Source organism: Neophocaena asiaeorientalis, unplaced genomic scaffold, assembly GCF_003031525.2.
Source record: "Neophocaena asiaeorientalis asiaeorientalis breed wild unplaced genomic scaffold, Neophocaena_asiaeorientalis_V1.1 scaffold1, whole genome shotgun sequence".
Lineage (NCBI taxonomy): Eukaryota > Metazoa > Chordata > Mammalia > Artiodactyla > Phocoenidae > Neophocaena > Neophocaena asiaeorientalis.
In genome coordinates, this window is record NW_020171981.1 from 136,555 (window position 1) to 162,373 (window position 25,819).

At 46.3% G+C, this 25,819-nt stretch overlaps 2 protein-coding genes, 1 non-coding gene and 1 pseudogene across 6 annotated transcripts; 3 read left to right on the forward strand and 1 right to left on the reverse strand.

Moving 5' to 3' along the window:
• Positions 1-126: 126 nt before the first annotated feature.
• PTGES3L (prostaglandin E synthase 3 like) lies at positions 127-9,819 on the forward strand. Of its 3 annotated transcripts, XM_024744025.1 has the most exons (9): positions 127-511; positions 884-997; positions 1,116-1,182; positions 1,287-1,385; positions 4,277-4,366; positions 5,275-5,328; positions 5,833-5,860; positions 6,047-6,099; positions 9,802-9,819. In XM_024744025.1, exons 1-8 carry the CDS (start codon positions 504-506, stop codon positions 6,052-6,054), a joined length of 468 nt encoding a protein of 155 aa, XP_024599793.1. In that variant the 5' UTR covers positions 127-503; the 3' UTR covers positions 6,055-6,099; positions 9,802-9,819. The 3 variants fall into 3 exon arrangements, with proteins under 3 accessions (XP_024599793.1, XP_024599784.1, XP_024599780.1); XM_024744016.1 differs by lacking the exon at positions 9,802-9,819 and having other exon boundaries at positions 6,047-6,254; XM_024744012.1 differs by lacking the exon at positions 9,802-9,819 and having other exon boundaries at positions 5,833-6,254.
• On the forward strand, positions 2,171-2,639 carry LOC112399037 (60S ribosomal protein L21 pseudogene; annotated as a pseudogene).
• Positions 7,928-7,999, reverse strand: TRNAG-UCC (transfer RNA glycine (anticodon UCC)). The gene has a single exon. It is a non-coding gene; the product is annotated as a tRNA-Gly (tRNA).
• AARSD1 (alanyl-tRNA synthetase domain containing 1) lies at positions 9,802-25,819 on the forward strand. Of its 2 annotated transcripts, none has more exons than XM_024743992.1 (12): positions 9,802-9,936; positions 10,087-10,218; positions 12,447-12,606; positions 14,076-14,133; positions 14,541-14,697; positions 14,794-14,910; positions 15,169-15,299; positions 15,605-15,671; positions 15,863-15,954; positions 16,619-16,673; positions 17,982-18,076; positions 25,559-25,819. In XM_024743992.1, the coding sequence occupies exons 1-12, from the start codon at positions 9,898-9,900 to the stop codon at positions 25,638-25,640; spliced, it is 1,185 nt and encodes a 394-aa protein (XP_024599760.1). In that variant the 5' UTR covers positions 9,802-9,897; the 3' UTR covers positions 25,641-25,819. The 2 variants fall into 2 exon arrangements, with proteins under 2 accessions (XP_024599760.1, XP_024599751.1); XM_024743983.1 differs by lacking the exon at positions 25,559-25,819 and adding an exon at positions 19,947-20,287.

Genomic DNA, 25,819 nt, shown 5'->3' on the forward strand with positions numbered 1-25,819 from the left:
CGGACGTCAGCCACGCCCCCTGCTGCCATGGCAACGGCGCGCTGGCTGGGAAACCCGGAGGAGCGGATGGGCGGGGCCCAGACGTCACCTAGTTTAGACGTCATCCAGGGCCGGCCTTCCCTCGGGACTTAATTCTGGCCAGTAGTTTTTTTTTTTATTGAGCGCCTGCTGTGTGTCGGACACTGAGTGTGCTAAGCATTGGAGAAACAGGCGAATGAAGTCGGGACAAGCCCTTCCATGTGTATCGACCTCTAATCCCGGCGGGCGGGTCGTCTATTCCTAACGTGTGTATTTCTGGAGACCCCAAGATGTGAAAGGGCTGCAGGGACTATGCTCTCCCAGAGTCTCTTCGGAGTGCGGATCCCTTGGCTTAGGCCACGTTCCCACTTCTAAACCCTTTCCCCAACCATGTAAGGAGACGCAGCTGCTGGGGGCGTCCCCAGGATCTAAAGATAGCGGCCCCTGCCTCGGATTCCAAACGCCTTGGGGCAGCGGGAGCCGCCATGGCACGGTAAGTGCTTCTGGCCGCCTCTTTCACTAGAGATTCCTTTCCCCACGTTTTCTGGGCGCTCCAGGTTCTGCGAGGTCCCATGGGAACCCCGGACCCCAGGTCTCTGTATCCTTGGGGTGCTGAGGGGAAGTGTGACCTGAATGTTCTCCATAACTCCCTACCTCTCTACTCTCGCACTTTCGGTTCTCCTCAGGTTCATCTTCACCGCACACCCCAGTCTCGTCACTCGCCTTCCACCCCCTTCTGTCTTATTTAGCTCCGCTTTGACCGTGCTGTAGCATAAAACGTCCCTGTATTTTCCCCAACCTTTCCCAAATGCCCTCAGTCTTCCCTCTCGCACCCCTATGAAGCCCCACCACAACTCCTCTTCAGGCAGCATGCTCGGACCCTGTGGTACGACAGGCCCAAGTATGTGTTCATGGAATTTTGTGTTGAGGACAGCACCGATGTCCACGTGCTCATCGAAGACCACCGCATTGTGTTCAGGTAATCCCCTTCCCCTCCACTGCTGCCAGGGCCTGGCTTCTTGGGAACGTTTCCCTTCTCCTAATGCCCCCACACTCCACACAGCCTCCTCGTCTTCTTAGCTGCATTGTTTCCTCAGCTGCAAGAATGCCGATGGAGTGGAGTTTTATAATGAGATTGAGTTCTATGCCAAGGTGAACTGCAAGGTAAGGGTGGGGTGGGGCAGTAAGGGCTGGATGGGAAGGCTGCTTGGGAAATGGAGATTCATTCTAAACCTCAGACCCTAAGAATGATGCTCTCTATCTGGCAGGACTCGCAAGATAAGCGCTCTGGCCGCTCCATTACTTGCTTTGTGAGGAAATGGAAGGAGAAGGTGGCCTGGCCCCGCCTCACTAAGGAGGATATCAAGGTGGGTGTGCGGGAAGTGGCCGCTTTTTCTCCTGTGCTCTCTATCTGTGTACCCAGGTTGACAAGTTAGGTCTGGGACTCGCCCTTGGCTCCTTTCCCACCAACATTCAGTTACTCACCAGATTCTGCCTTTTTGACCTCTTAAATAGAATCCATGATTTAATCTCTTCCTAATTCAGGCCTTATCCATTACTGGGTGAGGTTTGTTGCATATTTTCAGCACCACCCTCAATCCATCCTCTGCATTCCTCGCAGCATGGTCTGTTTAAAACACACATTTGACCCTGTCACTTTTCCTCTTAAGACCCTCCAGTGGCTTCTTTTCCCCTAAAAGTTGAAAATTGGCTGCATGCTGGCCAGACTGCTGTTTTAGCAGTCTTCAAAGTGTTAAAAATTATTTTGATGGGCTACTGACATTTAAAAATGTGGAGATTTCAGACATCCCTGATGGCTCAGTGGTTAAGAAACCACCTGCCAATGCAGGGGACATGGGTTGGAGCCCTGGTCCTGGAAGATCCCACTTGCTGTGGAGCAACTGAGCCTGTGCGCCACGACTACTGAGCCTGCGCTCTAGAGACCGTGAGCCACAACTACAGAGCCCACATGCCACAACTACTGAAGCCTAGAGCCCGCACACCGCAACAAAGAGTAGCCCCTGCTTGCCGCAACTAGAGAAAGCCTGCGCGCAGCAACAAAGACCCAAGGCAGCCATTAATTAATTAATTATTTAAAATGTGGAGATTTCACCTTTCAACCGGAACCGCCATTTTCCAGTAACTCACCAAAATGACCAACACAAAGGGAAAGAGGAGGCTACCCACTATATGTTCTCTAGGCCTTTTAAAAAACGTGGAGTTGTTCCTTCCATGCGAATCTACAAGAAAGGTGGTATTGTAGATATCAAGCGAACGGGCTCTGTTCAAAAAGGAATGCCCCACAAATGTTACCATGGCAAAATTGCAAGTTTACAGCATTACCCAGCATGCTGTTGGCATCACTGTAAACAAACAAGTTAAGGGCAAGATTCTTGCTGAGAATTAATGTGCATATTTAGCATATTAAGCACTCTGAGAGCAGAGATAGTTTCCTGAAATGTGTGAAGGAAAATGAGCAGAAAAAGGAGGAAGCCAAAGAGAAGGGTACTTGGGTTCAGCTGAAGCACCAGCCTGCTCCACCCAGAGAAGCACACTTCATGAGAACCAATGGAAAGGAGCCTGAACTGTTGGAACCCATTCCCTATGAATTCATGGCATGATAGCTATAAAGAAAAGAAAAGATCTAGATGGTAAAAATGAATAAATACATAAATAAAAATTTTTTAAAAATCGTAGAGATTTCACCTAAAAATCCAGATTCTCAGCTTCTCTTGGAAACTGGAGACTCTGGCCACGCTGGTCTAAATTCCCAAATGCCTAGAGTTGGAGCTTGAAATGGGGCATGCATTCCACTTCACTTCACTCCTTTTCGTTATCTCCCTGACAGTCTCAGGCATTTGAACTTGTAGCTTCTGCCATTTGGGTTAGAGTCTAAGCACCATAGCATGGCATATAAGCTGATGACTTGGCTGTTCTTTCCTTCTGCAGCCTCATACCCCTTTACTCTCTGCCTCAAATGTCACATTCCAGCCACAGCAAACTGCTTGCAGCTGTCTTCCACACACCAGGCTATTATGCACCTCAATACCTTTGCTCAAGCTATGCCTTCTTCCTGGAAAGTCTCCATCACCACTACCTTTGCCCACCTAACCCCTGCTTATCCTTCAAGGCTCTGCTATTCCAAGAAGGCTGGCTTCCTATAATATCCCCTACAGAACCCACCGTCACACTTTCCACACTGTATTATAATGATTTATTTACATTTCCCTTCCCTACTTGCTTCTTTTTTTTAAAATAAATTTATTTATTTATTTTGGCTGCATTGGGTCTTCATTGCTGTGCGTGGGCTTTCTCTAGTTGTGGCGAGCGGTTCTTTGTTGTGGTGCGTGGGCTTCTCATCGCAGTGGCTTCTCTTGTTGCAGAGCACAGGCTCTAGGCGCACGGGCTTCAGTAGTTGTGGCACTCGGGCTTAGCTGCTCCGTGGCATGTGGGATCTTCCCGGACCAGGGCTCAAACCCGTGTCCCCTGCACTGGCAGGTGGATTCTTGACCACTGCACCACCAGGGAAGTCCCCTACTTGCTTCTTTTTTTTTTTTTTGCGGTACGCGTGCCTCTCTCTGTTGTGGCCTCTCCCATTGCGGAGCACAGGCTCCGGACGCGCAGGCTCAGCGGCCATGGCTCATGGGCCCAGCCGCTCCGCGGCATGTGGGATCTTCCCGGACCGGGGCACGAACCCATGTCCCCTGCATCGGCAGGCGGACTCTCAACCACTGCGCCACCAGGGAACCCCCCTACTTGCTTCTTGATGGCTGAGACTGTGTAGTGAACATTTTAAAAATCCCAGTGCCAACCACAGTATGTGTTCAATAAATACCTGTTAAATGATCGAGTAAATAACTTCTTTCCCTGTCTAAATGTGGGAACTTGGAATATGGGCCTCAAAGGGTTGTCCCTGATTCCAGGGAATGCTGCTTGGTTGACTCCTAGGATGCTTTATGATACAGTTATCTTTCTAGTCAGCTGGCTCCTGGAGGACAGAGTTTCTATGCTTTTCCATCCCCTACAATGCCTGGCATTGTGCTTGGCACTTAGTAAGTTCTTGGTAAATCTTTGCTGCTGCTGCTGCTGATGACATGGCAGCCTGGAGGGGGGTTAACTAAAGGGGTGCTGTTGGGAAGATGATACCCCCATTGACCCTCTTTTCCCCAAGCATGCTCCCACACCCATACCCACACTCATCTATGCGCTTCTGCTGCTGCCTTCCAGGCCTGTGACTCTCTGTGCTTTCCTCCTGCAGCCAGTGTGGTTGTCTGTGGATTTTGATAACTGGAGAGACTGGGAAGGGGATGAAGAAGTGGAGCTGGCTCAGGTGGACCATTACGCAGAGGTAATGCTGTTTTCTGCCTATCTCAGTCATTCTCTGTGACTCTCTGCACACATTGCTCTGGAGGATTGTCGTCAGGGCTAGGCAGAGGGATATGATCTCCCCAGGCAGGTTGCTCAATGGTTTGATAGTCTTTATGTTTTGCGCAATGTTTATTTAGTAGGGATGAGAGAAGTGAATATTGCTAGTGAAATTGTATACATAGATTCACTCACTGTTTAGAGTAGAGCCTGTGTTCCGAAAGAGTTTGGCAAAAGCTTTTCCTACTTTTCTGTAATTCTTGTTCTCTCTTCTGTTTTCTTTGTGTATGTGTGTGTGTTTTTCCTGAGCCAGATAGCTTCATGGGAAGCTCAAACTACGTAGTATAAAAATCCACATCACAAAATAAATCACCAATCCCCAATAAATTACACCGTGCTATACGATATTTGGTTTCCGAATTTCAGCTGTTTATTCAAGTTGCAAAAACACTAATAGTAACCCGGATTAGTAAGGAGGTGTGTGTGTCTAAATTTCCTTTTAAAAAGGGGGTCAATTTCATATACACACTGCTATAATTAAAATAGATAACCAACGAGGACCTACCGTATAGCACAGGGAACTCTGCTCAATATTCTGTAATAACCTAAATGGGAAAAGAACTTGAAAAAGAACAGGTATAACTGAATCACTTTGCTGTACACCTGAAACGAACACAACATTGTTAACCAACTGTACTACAATATAAAATAAAATTTTTTAAAAAGGGGTGTATCAATTTACTTTTCTTCAGTTCATTCCAGTGATGTATTAGGGGCTTTAAAGCTGGGGCAGTTGTTTGCCTGGGACCATTTTCCTGTGGTCCGTCAATATGCAGGTTGCTCTTCCTTTGCCCCTCTTCTCTCTCGTGACTACTTTTCTCTTCCCACCAGCTTTTGGAGAAGGTCAGGACCAAGAGGCCTCCCCCTGCAATGGACGACCTGGATGTAAGTAAAGCCTGCTCCTTAACCTTTCCCTTTCCTTTTAGCCCTTAAAAATAAGATACTAGAAAGCTCCTGTCCCAGTCCCTAGCACATAGTGGTTCTCAGTGCATGTTAGCCAAATCTGAATTTGGCACAGGGGGTCAAATGTTCTTCTCCATGCTCTAGAAAACCCCAGTAAGACCCTTGTCCCTTCCATCTCCCCTTCTGCTTCTCCAATCTAGGGCAGACCTGGCCCTGTTGACTATCTTTATAGCTGTAAGGACCAGTAGCATTTGCTGCAATTCTGGCATTAAGTGATGCATGGCACAGTGCTGTTTACTGAATACAAGTGTCTTATTTTATCATACAAAATTTAAATCCTTCCGTGTTAGGCTCCCAAGAAGTTGTGTGATTCAGAAAATTACCAAAGAAAACCTGGAGAGCTGGCGGGAGTGAGCAGCATTTGTGAACATAAATGTCCACTCTTCGCAGACTCTACAGGGACTTTTGTCTTTTTTTTCCCTCCAGGATGATTCTGACAGTACGGATGCAACAAGTAATTAACTTTCTGTGACAGCAGAGCTGGGGAGGAAGCTGTGGCTATCTTCCAGTCACTCTAACAAGCTAGGTCCTGGGTCTTTCTCAGCTCTTTGGCTGTGCGCCAGGGTCCTCTGGGATCTCCGAACTTGCCTAGAAGCTCTTTATTAAGGGTCCTCCTTCCTTCTTTATTTCTATTTCCTAGGCACTTGACTATGGCTGCTGCGTCAGATGACAGGATAGGAGAGGAGTAGACAGGTGGGGCTTCTGACTTCCTACCAATTGGCTGTAATCTTTGTGTTTGGGCCACTCATCAGGGCTTTCTGGAGTATTTGAGCCTCTGTGTGTGCGTATGTGTAAGAGCAAAAGCCATAGAAGCAGCATGTAGATTATAATAAATCTGTAGGAACTGTTCTGTGTCTCTTTCCTTTTTGTACTTCTTCCTCCTAGAGGCAAGCCTCTTCCTGTCTATAGCTCCTCTCCAGTGGAGAGGTGGGTGTCAGAGATCCTGGCCCTTACTGTCGAGATTGGAAGAAGAAAGATATTGGGAGCAGACTTGTAACCAAGCTGGGGAACTTTCCCATGCCCAGATCTTCAGAGCAGAAACCAGCCTTTCACTGTATAGCTAATACTGCCACCTCTAGAACCAGCCAGAAACCCACCTTAGCTTCCTACATACTCCAGAAATATCTTTACATGTTTTTTTTTTTTGCACTTAAAAAGCAGTTAGGCCATTTATCGGCACTAGGAGAGCATTCCTTTAAATATCTTTACACTTTCTTTTTGTTTTGTTTTTTTGTTTGTTTTTCAGTATGCGGGCCTCTCACTGTTGTGGCCTCTCCCATTGCGGAGCACAGGCTCCAGACGCGCAGGCTCAGCAGCCATGGCTCACAGGCCCAGCCGCTCTGCGGCATGTGGGATCCTCCCGGACCGGGGCACGAACCCGCATCCCCTGCATCAGCAGGCGGACTCTCAACCACTGCGCCACCAGGGAAGCCCTATCTTTACACTTTTAAAGCTAATTGTTACATTAGTTAATGCCTATGTCTGTTTACTACTCTATTTATCAGCTACCCCATTCATCCATAAACATTTTCTGAGGGCCCAGTGTGTACTTAAACTGTGACTTAAACAAAATGCAACACTCAGGCTTTGCCCTTGTATTCATGGTAAAGTACTGAGATTTGTTAAAAAAAATTAAAATCTAAAGTTTATTTCAGTAATATAGGGACATAGTTTAAAAAATTAAATAGTATAGAAGGGTCTGAAATTTAAAGTAGAATTTGCACTCCCTCAATAGCTGTAACCACTGTTAACAATTTCTTCAATAAATTTATATATTTATGTCTAGATCTTTATATTTATACCTGTTATAAAGTTCATAATACCTATAATTAATATTATATAATTATATAGTTATACATAAAACATACAACATATCTGGAACATATACAATATCATGTACTATTTATATACAGTACAATATATCAATATATTAAAATTTAACACATATAGGCAAATGCAATGCGTCTGTGTGTACACAATGGGAATCATACCATTAATATACATCTTGTACCCTGCTTTTTTTCACTTAGTATATATTGGAGCTCTTTCTAAATCAGTATACATAGATCTGACTCTTCTTTATGGCTACATGGTATTCAGTTGAATATATTTTCCATAATTTAACTGGTTCCTTATCAAGGGATATTTAAGTTGTTGTTAGTCTTTTTCAGTTTTCAAACAAGGCTGCAAGGAACAGTTTAAAAAGTAGATCCTTGGGGCTTCCCTGGTGGCGCAGCGGTTGAGAGTCCGCCTGCCGATGCAGGGGACACGGGTTCGTGCCCCGGTCCGGGAGGATCCCACATGCCGTGGAGCGGCTGGGCCTGTGAGCCATGGCCGCTGAGCCTGCGCGTCAGGAGCCTGTGCTCCGCAACGGGAGAGGCCACAACAGTAAGAGGCCTGTGTACCACAAAAAAAAAAAAAAAAAAAAAGTAGATCCTTACATGTTTGGCAAGAATATCTGTAGGGTAAATTTCTTTTTTTTTTTTTTCCCGGCCACACCACGTGGCTTGCAGGATCTTAGTTCCCCAACCAGGGATTGAACCTGGGCCCTGGCAGTGGAAGCACCAAGTCCTAACCACTGGACCACCAGGGAATTCCTATAGGGTAAATTTCTAGAAGTAGAATTGCTAGGTCAAAGAGCAGATAAACATTTTGAAAGCTGTTGCCAAGTTGCTTTTAGATGAAATCATACCAATTTTCACTTCCACCAAGAGTGCTCCATTCTCCAAAACCTTTTAGATATTTGCCAAGATAAAATTATACTTGGTTTAATTTGCTTCGTTATTTTTCTTTCTGGCCACGACGTGGGACTTGAAGGATCTTAGTTCCCCAACCAGGGATTGAACCCGGGTCCTCAGCAATGAGAGTACAGAATCCTAACCACTGGACCGCCAGGGAATTCCCTGGTTTAATTTGCTTTAAATTATGAGATGGCTCTTTGTTTATTAGTGATTAATATTTCTCTTAATGTGCTCTGTCCATGTCTTTTGCCCATTTTGATATTGACATTAGTTCTTAAACTTAAAGAATAACATAATGCAAATCTGTATTTGTATCGTGGTTTACAATTTACTAAGTATTTTAATATCATCTCATTAAAAATTTTGAACTTCATATCAACCTTGTAAAATAATTAAGTCTTCTCTTAATAGGTGCTCAAACAGGTCACAATAAGTGGCAAAGCTGGGACTTGAACTTCTATAGCATATGTCCCCTTGCCCACAATTCTGAAAACCGAAAATTTCTAAAAACTGACCTAAAAAAAAAGTTAACACCAAAACTCATCCGGCAGCAAAACATGAACTAAAATGATGTGAGGCTATTTATAGTCTTTGTTTATTCCATTTAGTGTATTTATTTCTCAGCATAAATATCAATACGGTGTTGCTCCAGAGTTCCAAATGGAACACATTACGTAACACATGGGTATGGTCTGCATTACTCCCTAAAATCAGAAAAACCCTATATTCTGAAACATCTGGGAACTTCAAGCTTTTTTTTTTTTTTTTTTCAAGCTTTTTATTTCTTGATATTAAGATTTTTTTTTTTTTTTTTTTTTTTTTTAAGCTTTTTATTACTTGATTTAAAAGAGCAGAAAGTTAATCTTAACTTTTAATCCATTTAACGTTTTAAGGCACCGATTGCAGTTAAACTTCTTAACTTCTGTTAACCTCTTTATTTGCACTGTCCAATCCAGTAGCAACGGTCACACGTGATTACTGAGTACTTGAAATGTTGCTAGTTCGAACTGAGAGGTGCTGTAAGTGTAAAATACATAACAGGTTTCGAAAATCTTGTACGGGGGGCAAAATACTTATTTTAAAATACACATTACATGATGAAATAATATTTTGGATATGGTGATTTAAATAAAAACATTATTAAGGGACTTCGCTGGTGGCGCAGTGCATAAGATCCCAGTACTCCCAATGCAGGGAGCCGGGTTCTATCCCTTGTCAGGGAACTAGATCCCACACGCATGCTGCAACTAAGAGTTCGCATGCCACAGCTAAGGAGCCCGCCTGCCGCAACTAAGACCGAGTGCAACCAAATAAATAATTAATTTAATTAAAAAAAAAAAGAGCTTTAAAGAAAAATTAACATGTGGCTTGCATTACATTTCCATTGGGCGGCGTTGCTGTCTATCCAAGCCAGTACCATCCCCACTTCTATCAGGCAGGCTTCCGCGGGGCCGAATTACGTACATCCCTGGGGTCCAACCGGGCCAAACAAAGTGCTATGACAAGTTCAGGCCGCAGTTTTGTTCTGTCTTGTCTTCTGGTTTTCTTCAAAGTCTTAAAATAGTTCCTCAGCAACCCTGAGCGCCTGCACTTCGCGTTTTCAATAAATTTGTCCAAACCACACGCCGTTCTTAGCCCTTTTGCTTCTGCGCAGAGACGCGCCCGGAATGAAGATTGTCCCGCTTCGCTCTCCGTCCGGCGCCAGGCGTTTCTGTGTGAAAGGTTACCGGCGTACTGGGAGACAGCAGCGATGGCGTTCCAGTGTCAGCGGGACAGCTACGCCAGGGAGGTGCGGCCGGCGGGCGGGAAACCTGATGCTCCGAGCGGGTGCGGCGGTGCGGGGAAGAGGGCGCCGCGTGGAGGGGGCACCGAGCTGGATTCAGTTCCGGTGCGCTGAGGGTTGGGGTCGGGGCTTACTCTCGCATCCCTCTTTACCCAGTTCACCACCACCGTGGTCTCCTGCAGTCCCGCGGAGCTGCAGACCGAAGGAAGCAACGGCAAGAAGGAAGTGCTGAGCGGTTTCCACGTGGTGTTGGAAGACACGCTGCTTTTCCCCGAGGGCGGGGGACAGGTACCAGGCCCGTCCTTTCCCCTTTCCTTCTCCCCCCTCCCAGGAAGCCCCTAATTCTTTCTGAGCAGGTCGGAAATGCTCTCCTGGTCCTCAGTCCCAGCTGTAATGAATACAGATGGAAATTAGTTCAATTCAGTTCATTTGTTCATTCAGCAGGTATTTATCAACAAATAGTTATCTGTCCGTAACAAATGCTGGGTATTAATTCAAGCTCTAAGGATAAAAGCTGAACAAGAAAATGTCTTTGCATACGTAGAATATTTATTGGAGAAAACAGACAAAACGGTGAATAGATAAGTAGTATGCCGGTATGATAAATGCTATAAAGAAAATTAAAGGTCGAGGGAAAGTGATGGGATGGCCTCCTAGGTAGGGGGCAAGTTATTTCAGTCGAGAACGAAGTGAGGTGAGGGGGTAAGCCATTGCCATTATCTAGTGGTGCTGGTGGGGGGTGGGGAATATTCCGGGGAGGGAGAATAAGTGCAAAGGACCTGAGGTAGGAATTCGATTAGGGTGTTTGGCATGGACTGAAAAAGTTTACCCTGAAGGAGCACAACAGAGGGCAGACTTATCAGTTACGTGATGGGGTAGGGGCAAGGTCCAATGAGAAAATGGGAAAGGAGAATAATAACACCAAAGGTGGGCATTGTGGGAGAGGCTTTCCCAGCCAAAAGAATAGCACAAAGGCAGGGAAGCCTGTAAGAATCTGACAAGTCTAGTTAACTGCAAAATAGTCCCATATAGTTGGAGCCTCTGGTGTGTGTTGATGACAGGCTGGAGATGGCTTTGGAAAGGTAAGCGGGGGCCAGTTCAGAGGGCCTTGAAGGATGTGTTAAGGTGTGTGGACTTCATTCAGGAAGCTATGGTGAGCCATGGAAGTACTTAGGCAAAGAAATGATGTGAGAGAACATATTCAGTAAACTTGATTGTGAGAAACTTCCAATTTTTCCCAGCATGGAGGTTTTCTGATCTGCTGAAGGAAAACCTGTGCCCTCAGGTATCCATAGCAGGTCTCATTTTATATATCATCTTCCAGGAAGTCTTCCCTGATTCCCCAAGACTGTTAGGTTCCTTTTCTTTGAGCTCCTCTAAAACAATGTACTTTTTTGAACTATGGCATGTTGTAGATCATATTGCAGTTGCCTGTTAGCATGTCTCTATTCTTCTCCAGACTTTTCAGTTCCATGAGGGACCATGTCTTATTTACATTATAGTCTTGGATAGGTACAGTGTCTTGTAAGCAGTTGATATTTTGTAATATTTGATATTTTTAAGAATATTTTTGAATTTAATTCTAGTAGTAGTGTAGAAGATAGAGTGGAAGAAAGGAGAAAAATTCAGGTCAGTTTGGAAACTATTGAAAGATAAAAATCTAAACCGGGGGCTTCCCTGGTGGCGCATTGGTTGGGAGTCCGCCTGCCGATGCAGGGGATGCGGGTTCGTGCCCCGGTCCGGGAGGATCCCACATGCCGCGGAGCGGCTGGGTCCGTGAGCCATGGCCGCTGAGCCTGCGCGTCCGGAGCCTGTGCTCCACAATGGAAGAGGCCGCAACAGTGAGAGGCCCACGTACCGCAAAAAAAAAAAAAAAAATCTAAACCAAGGCAATAAAATGAGGATTAAGTTTCTTTGGGTTTTACTAAAATTTTCGTTGCTGTAGTTACATTTTTTTTTTCAAATTTTATTTATTTATTTGTTTTCGAGCTCCATGTGCTATACAGTAGGTTCTCATTAGTTATCTATTTTATGCTGTAGTTACAATTTTTGTATTCATTCTGTTATTTTGTTCTGAAGAACAAAAACGGACCGCAAAAAAAAAAAAAAAAATCTAAACCAAGGCAATAAAATGAGGATTAAGTTTCTTTGGGTTTTACTAAAATTTTCGTTGCTGTAGTTACATTTTTTTTTTCAAATTTTATTTATTTATTTGTTTTCGAGCTCCATGTGCTATACAGTAGGTTCTCATTAGTTATCTATTTTATGCTGTAGTTACAATTTTTGTATTCATTCTGTTATTTTGTTCTGAAGAACAAAAGGTGTGCAAGTGAAGAGTATAGAGAGAGTCCTCTCATGAGCAAAGTGGACCACCTCACTTGGCATTGCTTCTTCTCCCTTAGGGAATCTCAAATTCTGGGTGTGTTTCTCACAAACTTTTGCTAGAGGGTCTTTGTGTCCAGGAGTCAGGGTGAGCCCTACTTGCTACCACCGATTATTTTTACTTCTTTCCCCAGCCTGATGACCGTGGTACAATCAATGACATCTCTGTGCTGAGAGTGACCCGCCGGGGCGCCCAGGCTGATCATTTCACCCAGACACCTCTGACCCCTGGGACTGAGGTACAGGTCCGGGTGGACTGGGAACGGAGGTTTGACCACATGCAGCAGCATTCAGGTAGGTGGGGTGGGATGGGGCAGTTGCTGCGTGTGGGAATGTCACGATGATTGAGACGTGGTTTGGGTCCTCCAGGAGTTAACCTTTTGGAAGAGACAGACATATTCAGAATCAGCTCCAGTTCAGGCAAGATGTGATAAATGTTATAAAAGCAAAATGAGCAGTTAAAGTAAAAGTATTAGAATAACTGCTGGATTTAAGTATTATAACTTCCCACTTGATGTCTGTATCTGTAGATGTCTCATAGCCTTCTTAAACTCAAAATGTCCAGAATGGAATTAAAAAGCCACCCCCTCCCCCAGATCTGGTCTTCTCTTCGCCTTCACTATGTTCAGTGCATGGCCAGCATCCACCCAGTTGCTCAAATCCTGGAAGTCAGTTCAGACACTGCTTTAGGGATAGCCAGGCAATCTGAGTCATGTCGGTTTATTTTCGAAATACTTCTCTATCTGCTTCCACTGTCAACACAGTCATCCTTGTCCCAGCTCTCATTGTCTCTCCCCAGCCCTCTGTAACAGCCTCCCGGCTAGTCTCTGTTCATTCTTGTCTCTTTGCAACCCATTCTCCACAAAGCAGCCAGAATATTTTTTAAAAATGAAAGTCTGATCAGGCCACTCCCCTGCTTTAAAGCTTTTCAAAGGCTACCTGTAGCTCATGATGAAGGCAAACGTCTTGCCATGGGGCACAAGGCCTGCCTGGGCTGGCGCTCATCTACTGCTCCAGCCTCACCCGGTGCTCCTGCCTCCCCGCTCCCGGCATCCTGGCCATGCTGGCCTTCTCTCCATTCCTTGAACACATCCTGCTGCTTTCCTCCTTCAAGGCCTTTGGCTGTCTTGTTCCCTTTGCCTTCACAGTTGATTCCTTCTCCTCCTCGCTGTCATCGATCAGGGATAGCGCTATATCTCTAGTGCCAAGCCCTGTGCCTTGCACGTGGTAGGCACTTGATAAATTTTTGTTGAGTGAATGAATCTGGCACAATTAGGACTCGAGTTCAAATCCTGCCTCTGATGAGCTACTGTTGCCTTGGAAAGTTGTTTGATTTCTCTAGACCTTGGTTTCCTCATTCAAGAAATGGCATCATAGGGCTTTCCTGGTGGCGCAGTGGTTGGGAGTCCGCCTGCCAATGCAGGGGACACGGGTTTGTGCCCCGGTCCGGGAGGATCCCACATGCCGCGGAGCGGCTGGGGCCGTGAGCCATGGCCGCTGAGCCTGCGCGTCCGGAGCCTGTGCTCTGCAACGGGAGAAGCCACAACAGTGAGAGGCCCGCGTACCGAAAAAAAAAAAAAGAAATGGCATCATAAAGCCTCTTGGAGAATTTTCCTGAGGGTTTTCAATAAAGTATTTCTCAAGAGTATTACCCAGTGCCACGCAGGTCTTCAGCAGGAGAATTTCTGTGATGACGTTGACAGTGGGGTCGTGTCACTCATGATCACTTCTCACTTCTTCTCCCGTCTCCTCTTTCTGCTCAGGGCAGCATCTCATCACTGCGGTCGCTGATCATCTGTTTGGGCTGAAGACAACATCATGGTGAGCAAGAGGCATGAGACTAATTGTCAGGCGTGGGTCCCCGACTGCTGGCTCCTTTCCTAGCAGTGAGTCAGGGGTAGGAGGATAAAAATCTGCTGTGCTCACCTGTTCCCCTCGAAGATGGGGTGGTGGATGACTTTGTGTTTTCCCTGAGAAACATCTCCCTTTGCTTAAAAAAGAATATGGACTTTGAAGCTCAGTGACCTAGGGGGTGAATCCCTTGCATGACCTTGATCACGTTCCTTATCACCCCTCACCTGTAAAGTGGAAATGACAATCCCTACTTTGTGACATTTTTGTGAGGATTAAATACCAGCATTTACATGAACATGCTTTGTAAACGATAAACTTCCTTCTATTATTAATTGTCCCCGTCAGCATCCTTGTGACCACTCTACTTTTTGCAGGGAGTTAGGGCGACTCCGGAGTGTCATCGAGCTGGACAGCCCTTCTGTGACTGCGGAGCAAGTAGCTGCCATTGAGCAGAGTGTCAATGAAAAAATCAGAGATCGGCTGCCTGTGTATGTGCGAGAACTGAGCCTGGATGATCCCGGTGTGGAGCAGGTGAGGGGAGAGCCGGCAGGGTGGCTTCTGTAGAGTGGCCCTCCAAGGGCTCCTCATCAAAATTCAAACAGCCCTCCTCCCTCCCTTGCGTTCCAGGTGAGGGGCCGGGGTTTGCCGGATGATCATGCTGGGCCTATTCGAGTTGTCACCATCGAGAGCGTTGATTCCAACATGTGCTGTGGGACCCACGTGAGCAATCTCAGTGACCTTCAGGTAGGTGAGGAAGGGCTCTTGAGTGGGTGGGAGAGAGGGTGTCAGAGGTGGGGGATCACAGCAGGGCTGGGAGTGATAGAGGGGGACACGTGAGGGGTCCTGAGTGAAATCACTCCTTATTGCTTCCGAGCCAGCAGGGAGGTCTTGATCTCTCCTACCCTGCGGTGTGTGTGTGTGTGTGTGTGTGTGTGTGTGTGTGTGTGTCCCCTCCAATGTGTGTCTGTGTGTGTGTTTGTTTTACTTCCTTGCCTCATGTAGGTCATTAAAATCCTGGGCTCTGAGAAGGGGAAAAAGAACAAAACCAACGTGACCTTTCTGGCTGGGAACCGGGTGCTGAAGTGGATGGAGAAGAGTCACAGCACTGAGAAAGCACTGACAGCTCTGCTGAAGTACGCTCCCTTCCACTGCCTCCTTTTCTCAGCGCCTGGGCAGCCCGGAGCTTAGCCTTCCCACCTGTGCGGCAGACAGAATACTCTATCTTTAGGGGTAGCATGCAACCAGAAATGCTAAGGTGCTTCGGGTAGTCGATCAGATGCACACAAAATGGTTTCTTCCTTTACATCCTCTTCCCCGACAGCCTGAGGCTTCCTTGGAAATGTCCCTGGGTCCCATCAAGAAGGGCGCCATTGATTTATGCCTGACACCAAAAGCAGTTGGAAAACTGGGCAGGCCTCCATGAACCTTTCTCCTGCAGGTGTGGAGCAGAGGATCACGTGGAAGCAGTGAAAAAGCTGCAGAACTCCAGCAAGATCCTGCAGAAGGTGATTTATCCATGGAGGGTGGCGAGGGTGTGGGCTCTGCCTGGAAAAGCCTCCCCAGACTCAGCCCCTCCACCTAACTGGATGTGCAGCATGTTAGTGGGCAGTGACTGGGGAGGGGAGGGGTGGAGAGATGGTATTCTCTCTGGTTACCCTTTCCCCACCTGTCAACTGAGTTATGGCATCCTTTTCAGAACAACCTGAATCTGCTCAGAGACCTGGCTGTGCACATTGCCCACAGCCTCAGGAACAGCCCAGACTGGGGAGGTGTGGTCACATTACACAGGTGAGGCCAGGGGTGCTAGGCTTAGGGCTCAGCCTCTCCCCTGTACGCAGTGCAGAGTGGGAGGCGGGTCGCCCCGGGTGTTCTATTTTTTTTTTTTTTTTTTTTTGCGGTATGCGGGCCTCTCACTGTTGTGGTCTCTCCCGTTGCGGAGCACAGGCTCCGGACGCGCAGGCTCAGTGGCCATGGCTCACGGGCCCAGCCGCTCCGCGGTATGTGGGATCTTCCCGGACCGGGGCGCGAACCCATATCCCTTGCATCGGCAGGCGGACTCTCAACCACTGCGCCGCCAGGGAAGCCCCGCCCCTGGTGTTCTTAAGGCCGAGAAGACCCGAAGAAGTGTGTTGCCTTGCAGATTTCCTGGGTTTGATATAAACATCTTCACTATAACTTTCATTAGAGCCTTCCCTCATCTCCTTTGCCATCTAACAGGTCTCCACTTACCCGGGTGAATCCTGTTTAAGGGAGACAGAAACAAATGCAAAACTTGTTATAGCGTGCCGAGGCTTAGAAAGATGCCAGGCTGGCCCTCAGAGAGCACGCTCTTTCTCTGGGACTTTGCACAGAAGGCAGCAGTATGGCCAGCCTCACGAGGAGGAGCTGGGCTTCCTGCAGTTTCCTAGCTCCCGTTGCAACTTGGATCTGATGTCTTTGCCCTTTGTTTTAGGAAGGAGGGTGATTCTGAGTTCATGAATATCATCGCCAACGAGATTGGGTCAGAGGTAAGAGGAGCATGAGGTTCTCTGTCTGCCCCGGGTGGAGACCTAATGAGGGGCGTCAGGTTAGCTGAGGTCCCTCCGCGTGAACACATGAAGAATAGGGAACAGAAATTCATTCAACGCTATTTTCTCAGCACTGACTCTGAGCTAGGCTCTGTTTTAGGTGCCAAGCTCAGTCAGTGGTATTGACCTTTCTGAGGCTGTGACACTTACCAGCTTCAGAGCTCCTTTTATCAGAACTGGAACTCCTCCGTGCCACCCACATTTATATGTGCTGAGGGCTGATTTCAGAAATACGACGGTCGGCTAGGCCCTTAGAAGGCCGTCCGTTCAGTGTTCCTTTGCCTCTGGCTTCAGCCACCCGTCCCGGTCCTGACCAGAGCTTAGTGGTTTCCAGGTCTCTCTTTTGCATTCACTCAGGAAACACCTTTGGGAATATCTACTCTGGGCCAAGCAGTGTGTGTGTGTATCTCCTCTTATTTCTGTGGAGAGAGTACTGATTCTCAAGGAGCTCACTCTTGAGTCTGGGAGACAACCGTGTATGCCGACATTTTTAACTTAGGGTGGTCAGTGCTAGAGGCAGAGGAGCGCATTCCCTGAAAGGCTGGGGAGGCTTCAGGGGAGAGGCCTAGAAGACTGCTTAGCGGTCATCGGCAGACAGGGGAGCCGAGGTGGCCAAGCAGAGGGAAACACAGAGGTTTTGGCGATAGCAGACACAGGGTGCAAGGGGTGGTGTGGGAGTGGGGTGACCAGGCTGCAGAGTTTGGCGGGAGTCAGATCATGAAAGACATTCTATGCTTGGTCATGGTCAGCAGGCTTCTGCCCCCTTCTTAATATTCAACCTAAGTTCCTGTAGCCACTCTCAAAGTTTCTTGTCCCTAGTGGGCCCCAGAGTGGAGGGGCTGCCTTACATTCATGAGGAACATCACTTGTGGTTTAGGAGGGAAAACCTGTTTTCCTTTTAATTGAGATACTGTATGTAATATTGTATAAGGTGTACACTGTTGATTTGGTGTCTTTATATATTGCAATATGATAAAAGTCTGTTTTCCTTTTAATTGGATATGTAATATTGTGTAAGGTGTACACTGTTGATTTGGTGTCTTTATGTATTGCAATATGATAAAAGTCTGTTTTCCTTTTAATTGAGATACTGTATGTAATATTGTGTAAGGTGTACGCTGTGATTTGGTGTCTTTATATATTTGCAATATGATAAAAGTCTGTTCTTGAGACCGAAGAGAGTGCAGTTTAGGGGGGATTGACTGCATGTCTTTTAAGTGTCAGGGCTCATCTTGTCTTCCATCCTAGGAGACCCTCCTGTTCTTAACTGTGGGCGAAGAGAAAGGTGCTGGACTCTTCTTACTGGCAGGGCCAGCTGAGGCTGTGGAGACCCTGGCGCCCAGGTAATCTTCCGTGGACTGCTTTGCACGGGTGGAAGAGCCTATAAGCCTAACCTACTAATAGCACCCTTGTTGGATGCAAAGGGCCACCGCATCTGCATCTCATTTTTTTAAAAAATAAATTTACTTATTTATTTATTTATTTTTGGCTGTGTTGGGTCTTCGTTTCTGTGCGAGAGCTTTCTCCAGTTGCGGCGAGCGGGGGCCACTGTTCATCGCGGTGCGCGGACCTCTCACTGTCGCGGCCTCTCACGTTGCAGAGCACAGGCTCTGGACGCGCAGGCTCAGTAGTTGTGGCGCATGGGCCTAGCCGCTTCACGGCATGTGGGATCTTCCTGGACCGGGGCATTAACCCGTGTCCCCTGCATTGGCAGGCAGATTCTTAACCACTGCGCCACCAGGGAAGCCCCTGCATCTCATTTTCATTCACATCACAGCCATGTGATGTTGCCTGAGCAGAAATAATGATCACCACTGTCATTCCTAGTTTTATAGATGAGGGACAGTGCATTGTGTGCCTGAGATCTCACAGTTAAAGTGGCAGAACTGAGACTCGAGCCCAGGACTTTCGGCTCCAAATCTCACGTGCTTTGTGTTTTTTCTTTTAGAAATTGAGATTCATAAGTGATACATGAATACAGGTGCTAGGCAGATGAAGCACCTGCTTAAGGCATCAGCAAAGCAGAGGCACAGACAAACTTGGGGAAAAAATTTAGGGTTTTGAGACTGAATCAAAAAACGTATTGATGTAGTTATTATAGAAAAATTAGAATTGTGTTGGACTTTTTTACTCTTATATTGTTTATATTTTCTTATTTTAAATTAGATATGGAGGTGGAGTGCCCCATATTCTTTCTGGCATTTAGGGTTTTGAAGTCCTGATTGGCTGTGATGAATATGTGTTCACTGTAAAACACTGAAGGAAAACAGAAGTATTTAGAGCAGAGGTTCCTGACAGGCAGCCAGCTGTGGCCTATAGACTGGTTTGGCCTGTGTACTACTTTAAATTTTTAAAATTAGTTGCTACATTTTAAAATTAGAAGATTTTTATTTAAAAATAGGGAGTTCTAGCTTTTCTCAAAAAAGGAAGAAAAAAAGGCACACGCTTGCAACACTGGACTGACGTTCCTGCAGGTTAGTATCTACGAGGACGTGAGTGGGGCCTGCTTCAGACAGCACGGGCCCGGCCAGTGCCATAGGCCCACCTTTCTCGCTCAGCCCCAGTTGCTTCCCTGCTGTTCCCGCAGGCCTTTGTGTCTACAGCTCTTTACTCCTAATGACGCTCATCCTGTTCCTTGGAGGTTGCCATAATTTAGCCCGTTTCTAGACACTTCTATTGTTTCCAGTTATTCACTCTTTTTTTTTTTAAATAATCATTAATTAATTTATTTTTGGCTGCGTTGGGTCTACGTTGCTGCACGCGGGCTTTCTCTAGTTGCGGCGAGCCGGGGCTACTCTTGGTTGCAGTGCGCAGGCTTCTCATTGCGGTGGCTTCTCTTGTTGCAGAGCACGGGCTCTAGGCGCGTGGGCTGTAGTAGTTGTGGCCCGTGGGCTCTAGAGCACAGGCTCAGTAGTTGTGGCGCACGGGCTTAGTTGCTCCGTGACATATGGTGTCTTCCTGGACCAGGGCTCGAACCCATGTTCCCTGCATTGGCAGGCGGATTCTTAATCAGTGTGCCACCAGGGAAGCCCCCAGTTATTCACTCTTAAATAAATATGGTACCCATATCTTTGTGCACATGTGCAAGTATTTCTAGAAGCCATTTACTTTTTCTCTCCCCCCAGCCCAAGGGGAAAGTCTCAGGGCTGCCCTTGGTTTTCCTGTGACTTTTCCCTCAAAGACGCCCTCCCTGACTGTCTCTCTGCTCCCCAGGGTGGCTGAGGTGCTAGAAGGCAAGGGAGCGGGGAAGAAAGGCCGCTTTCAGGGCAAGGCCACCAAGATGAGCCGTCGGGCAGAGGTGCAGGCGCTTCTCCAGGACTACGTCAGCACGCAGAGTGCAGAGGAGTGAGGGCTCGGGTGCCTCCCTGGTTGTCCGTTGACAGCCGGCCTCCTGTGACCACAGAAGGAGTCTCTTGGACGATAAAATACTTTGACTTGAAATGATTGTGGCACCATGTATATTTACATGATGGATATGAATTTATACAGTATATTCCAGTGTGCTTATGTGATCAGTGTCTTTGTGAATAAACAGCTTTATTTTTTAAAATTTATTTTATCGAAGTACAGTCGATACGTACAATGTTGTGTTAATTTCTGCTGTACGGTAGAATGATTCAGCTACATATGTTCTTTTTCATAATTTTTCCGTTATGGTTTATCACAAGATATAGAATATAGTTCCCAGTGCTATACAGTAGGACCTTGTTGTTTATCCATTCTCTATATAACAGTTTGCATCTGCTCATCCCAAACTCCCAGTCCATCCCTACCTATCCCCAACCCCCACCCCTACTGTGGCATCCACAAGTCTGTTCTCTATGTCTGTGAGTCTTAAACAGCTTTCTGATTCAGCTCCTGTTAGGCCCACCCTATCCGTGAGTGTTATGTTGAGGAACTGTAGTAATTTATCTAAACCCAGCTGCAGTCTTTCTTCATGTGGAAATGCAGCTGCCTAAGGAGATGTGAGTCAGACCAGAGGCTTGGCTTAGGGCTTAGACTCACATCTCCTTGTCTTCTCTTATTTTTTCCTTATTTCTTTTCCTAGTCTTGTGTTTCAGGATTAAAAGGTATCAATGACTTTGTAAATAGGTCAAGAGGGCCCGAAAATATATAGTTGAAGGATGTTCCAAGTCTGCTGTTGAGGCAGGAAAAGGACGGAAAAAGATACCAGGCAAGACTAACCCAGAGAAAGCTGGGGGCATTATTAATATGAGGTAAATGAGACTTTCAGGCTGTAACACTTTAAGAATCATTATTGGCTCCGCCCCCCCAGAAAAAAAAAAAAAGGAATCCCCTGGCGGTCCAGTGGTTAGGACTCGGTGCTTTCACTGCTGTGGCCTGGATTCAATCCCTGGTGGGGGAAGTAAGATCCCGCAAGCTGCACAGCATGGCCAAAAAAAAAAAAAAAAAGAATCATTAGAGACCAAGAGAGACATGTGGTGATAAAAGGAAGATAAAATAGTTCTAAATTTATAGGTATCTAATAACAGCCTCAAAATACGTAAAGCAGACATTGACAGATCTAAAGGGAGAAACAAATCCATAGTTGATGGAAGATTTAAAGTCATCTTTCAGCAGCTGATAGAACAAGAGGAAGCAGTATCTCAAGGTTAAGAGCATAGACTGGAGTTTCACAGACCTGAGTAGTCCTGGCTTTGTGCATCTATAGGTGGTAGAACTATATAACAAAAAGCGAGGGATTGATTTTAAAAGGACAACATTTATTGATACTTCTGGGGAGGGAGTGAAGCAGGACGAAGAAGTGACCCAAGGTGGGGGTGGGAGAGTGGTTTCTGGGGTGCCTGCAGTGTTTTGTTTCTTGACTTGGGTGACAGTTAAACATCGGGCTTTGCTCTGTAATTACGCATTGTAGTCTACATTTATTCCATGAGGTTATATTTCACAATTTAAGAATACAACTTAAAAAAAATCTGGTTCTGTTGTTTACTCACTTGGGAGAGTTATCTGGCCTTTTCAACCTTCACTTTCCTCACTGGTGATGTGGCAGTAATGGGGGTGCTTCAGTCTCTGTGGGGTCGGGAAGTAACATATTCAACTGTAAGTGCTCAAGAAAACACTGGATTCCTGGAGATGACCTAGAATGGGTATTTTTGATTACCTAATGTTCAGTTCCTCTTTACCTGCAAATCGAGGATTGGTTGTAACAGCAGGAGTGGCTGCACTTCTGCCACCTCCAGGTGAGCTGCATCCCCGGGCAGTGCCCCTGTGGATGGACGTGTGTGCAGGCACCTCCTATGCTTCCCCAGGTTATTTTGGAGCTGTGATTGAGGCCAAGGGAGGCGTCTTTTGAACCCAGCAGCTACTGGTGAATAGCTTCAGATTAGATGTCTGTCTCCTTGTTCACACAAGGACTTTATTCAGGCAAAATTCCCACATGAGGGATTTCTGCTGCGTTCCTGCTAGAGAAACTGAGGCAGTCAGGGAGCGTGGCTTCATAGAATTTGGCTGGATGGAATTGAGTGGTTACCTAGTGTAGTGGCTTTCAAACTTTTGTCTTCAATTTAAAGGAAGCTTTTCAAAAAAAAAAATAAATAAAATAAAGGAAGCTTTTCTTCATGAGTCTTACATATAACAGCCCAATTCGGAAATGGATGAAAGCTGTGTTGATCTGGTTGGAAAAAGGAGTGGAGGCTTGGAGTTTTGCAGGAGCTTAGAGGGCCCTGAGGTACCCCCATGGAGCCACAGGGCACCATTTGGAAACCACTGATGTAGTGTAACTATTTTATAGATGAGAAGGTTCAGGGAAGGTAGGTGCCAATGGGTATATGATTGGTAATAGTACCATAGGGCAATAAGCATCCAAGGTAGTTAAAAAGATTAGCTTCACATTTAACAAGTTTTTTTTTTTTTTTTTTTTTTAGAGACTCTCAACCACTGCACCACCAGGGAAGCCCTTAACAAGTATTTTTTGATGTGCCATTCCATTTCAAAGTATAGACCAATTCTCCCAAATAGCCCCTGTGTTTTCCCTCACAGGACATGTCAGCTTTGATGTTTGTGCTGGTCCTATAAATCAAACTTATGGTTGAATCCTGGGTCTCTGGATGAGGTTATGTGCTTACATGTGCATGTGATATAGAAGTTCAGGGTGGGGCTTCTCTGGTGGCGCAGTGGTTGAGAGTCTGCCTGCTGATGCGGGGGACACAGGTTCGTGCCCTGGTCTGGGAGGATCCACATGCCGCGGAGCGGCTGGGCCCGTGAGCCATGGACGCTGGGCCTGCGCCTACGGAGCCTGTGCTCCGCGGCGGGAGGGGCGTTCAGGGTGGATACAGCTCTGGTGTGGAATCATTTTTTCCTCCTGTGTCAAGAGCCCCTAAGGAGAGAATGACGGTGTCCAGTTAGTTTTCTCCCAAAGTGAAAGAAGCTAAAACAGCTTGTCTGGTAAGACTGAAAGCCACAGGCAGCCTACTTGGCAGGGACAGAAGTCCAGAGTCTGAGACTTCAGCTGGAGCCAGGAGGAGGATGAGTGGGAGAGCTGGGCTGCAGGTAGGTGGCCAGAGGGAAGAGAAATTTGAGTTTCTGAGGCAAAATTTAGGCATTGACATTGCATCAGTAGGCTGCAGAGGGGGTATGAAAGGCATCAAGAGATATTTTTAAAATCTATTTTTATTTTATTTTAAATAAATAAATAAATTTAAATAAATTTAAAAATGTATTTAAAAAATTTTTGGTTGCACCACACAGCATGCGAGATATTAGTTCCCCGACCAGGGATCAAACCTGCGCCCCGTGCAGTGGACGCAGGGAGTCTTAACCACTGGACCGCCAGGGAAGTCCCTAAAAAACGTATTTAAAAATTTTTTTCTCCAGCCCTGCCTCTGCCCAATTTTCCTTGCCAGAGACAGCCACTAATTTCTTATATATCCTCTGGCAGTATTTTTTTCATAGATGTGTATAAATCTCCCCTCTTTTGAAACATAATGTACACTCCTCGGCATCTTGTTTTCCTCAGTTAAATGAGTATCGCGTTTTAAAACAAAACTATAGTGTAAAAGTTAGGCAGTACAAAATGGAATCGTTGATGAGAGACGGGGAAGTATTATTTGGTTCACAGAAGGGTTCCTACTTAGAGAAGGACTCAGGCAGGATTCCCTTGAACAGAGACCCAAGGGAATTCTTTTTTTTTTGAGGAGGGAGTTGTTTGTTTGTTTGTTTTTTGGCTGCATGGCCTGTGGGATCTTAGTTCCCCTACCAGGGATCAAACCCGGGCCCCCTGCAGTGGAAGCGTGGAGTCCTAACCCCTGGACCACCAAGGAATTCCCATGAGTTCATTTTCTTGTGTGTGTGATCTCCCTCTCTCCCTCTGTGTTTCTGTTTCATCGGGGTGTAATAAAAATAGCAGTGAACTGGGCTTCCCTGGTGGCACAGTGGTTAAGAATCCACCTGCCGATGCAGGGGACACGAATTCGATCCCTGGTCCAAGAAGATCTCACATGCTGCGGAGCAACTAAAGCCGTGCACCACATCTACTGAAGCCTGCCTGCCTAGAGCTCGTGCTCTGCAACAAGAGAAGCCACTGCAATGAGAAGCCAACGCACCGCAACGAACAGTAGCCCCCGCTCGCTGCAACTAGAGATAGACTGCCCGCAGCAATGAAGACCCAACTCAGACAAAAATGAATAAAATAATTTTATTTTTTAAAAAAAAGCAGTGGACTGGGGCCGGGCCCACCCTGGCTTGCCACCACTCAGGTGGGTTCTGGTCACGTAGGCTTAGAATGACCATATGATTTATTACCCAAACTTGGGGACTTCTAAGAGTGAAAGGGGTGCTCCACACATCAGAACCACAAACCAGGTTGGTCTCGGGCAAATCCGGGGTGTATGGTTTCCCTGCTGAGACTCTCCCTTACCTTCAATTTCTTCACCCGCAAGTGGGGATGTGAACACGGTGTCCTAAGAAAGAAGGAATTTTCTGAAATAATTAGGAAAATGCATCAACATTTGAGCTAATTATGTGAAAACAGTAACTAGTTGTGTAAAGGAAGGGAAAACAAAGCAGCACATTTTGAACTGGTGATGTCGTTCACACCTGTCAAAGGGGCCCTAATCCAATGCCCTGGGGAGAGATACAGTTTGTATTCAAGGGACGGGGTGGATTATCTTTTGTGAGGTTCACCAGAAAATCAAGCAGAGTGAGTTTGATCATTTACTAGAGTAACATTATATGAGGACCAAGAGAATAATAGGTATTAATTAGCACAAAATGTAGTAGAGTTTTAGGTACACATATACACACATAGATTGCATATTCTGGAACATTGCTAGAATCCACTTTTACAGCATAGAAATAGTGAGAAACGGCTCCCTCTTGGCTAAGAAAGTTTTATGACTTAAGTACCCATAAATTGCTGAGGACAATGCTATGGCTCACACCAATGTGAAGGTCTCCTTTGTAACTATGTGTGCACATGTAGGTGCTAGATCAGATTTTAGTATGAAAGACAAAAGACATCAGATGAAAGCTGGACACAGAGCAGGAGACAGCCTAAATTCAGGCAGGCATAGTGCCTAAATGTCCTGTAGCTCCACCTCACCCTTTAGTCCTGAGTGGAAACGAGAGAGTCAGCCAAGTTATGCTAGAATGCCAGGTATTTTCCTTAATAAGAACTTAAATAAACTGCAGAGCCCTGCTGGGAAAACAGACAGCTCAACATACCCTAATGAAATACTCTTGAAGAAAGCTTCTGTGTCTCCCATTCCTTTCCTGAATTGGATCCAAACTATGACTAAAGTGCCTTCGATGGAGGGAAACCAGGGCTATTTGGGAAAGAGTGATGGAAAGTTTTCTTCTTTTTCCAGAGAGGTCTGCACCTTCTGTGAAGACTACTGCTGGCAGAGTGCCAGACTCTCAATGTCAAGGAACAAGAGTGGGTCTTGGTGAACTGGCCGGTGTCCAGAGCAGAAGAGGCGCTGATAATGAGAGCCTTCTCTCTCTTTTGCTGAGCCCTTCCGTGAACTCCCTGCAGAAGCCACCTGCAGCCGAGGCCTCCTGTAAACCATCCCTGTTCATCCTCAAACACCCTCAAAGCCAAATGTTTCAGAATCAACTTTTTCTTCTGT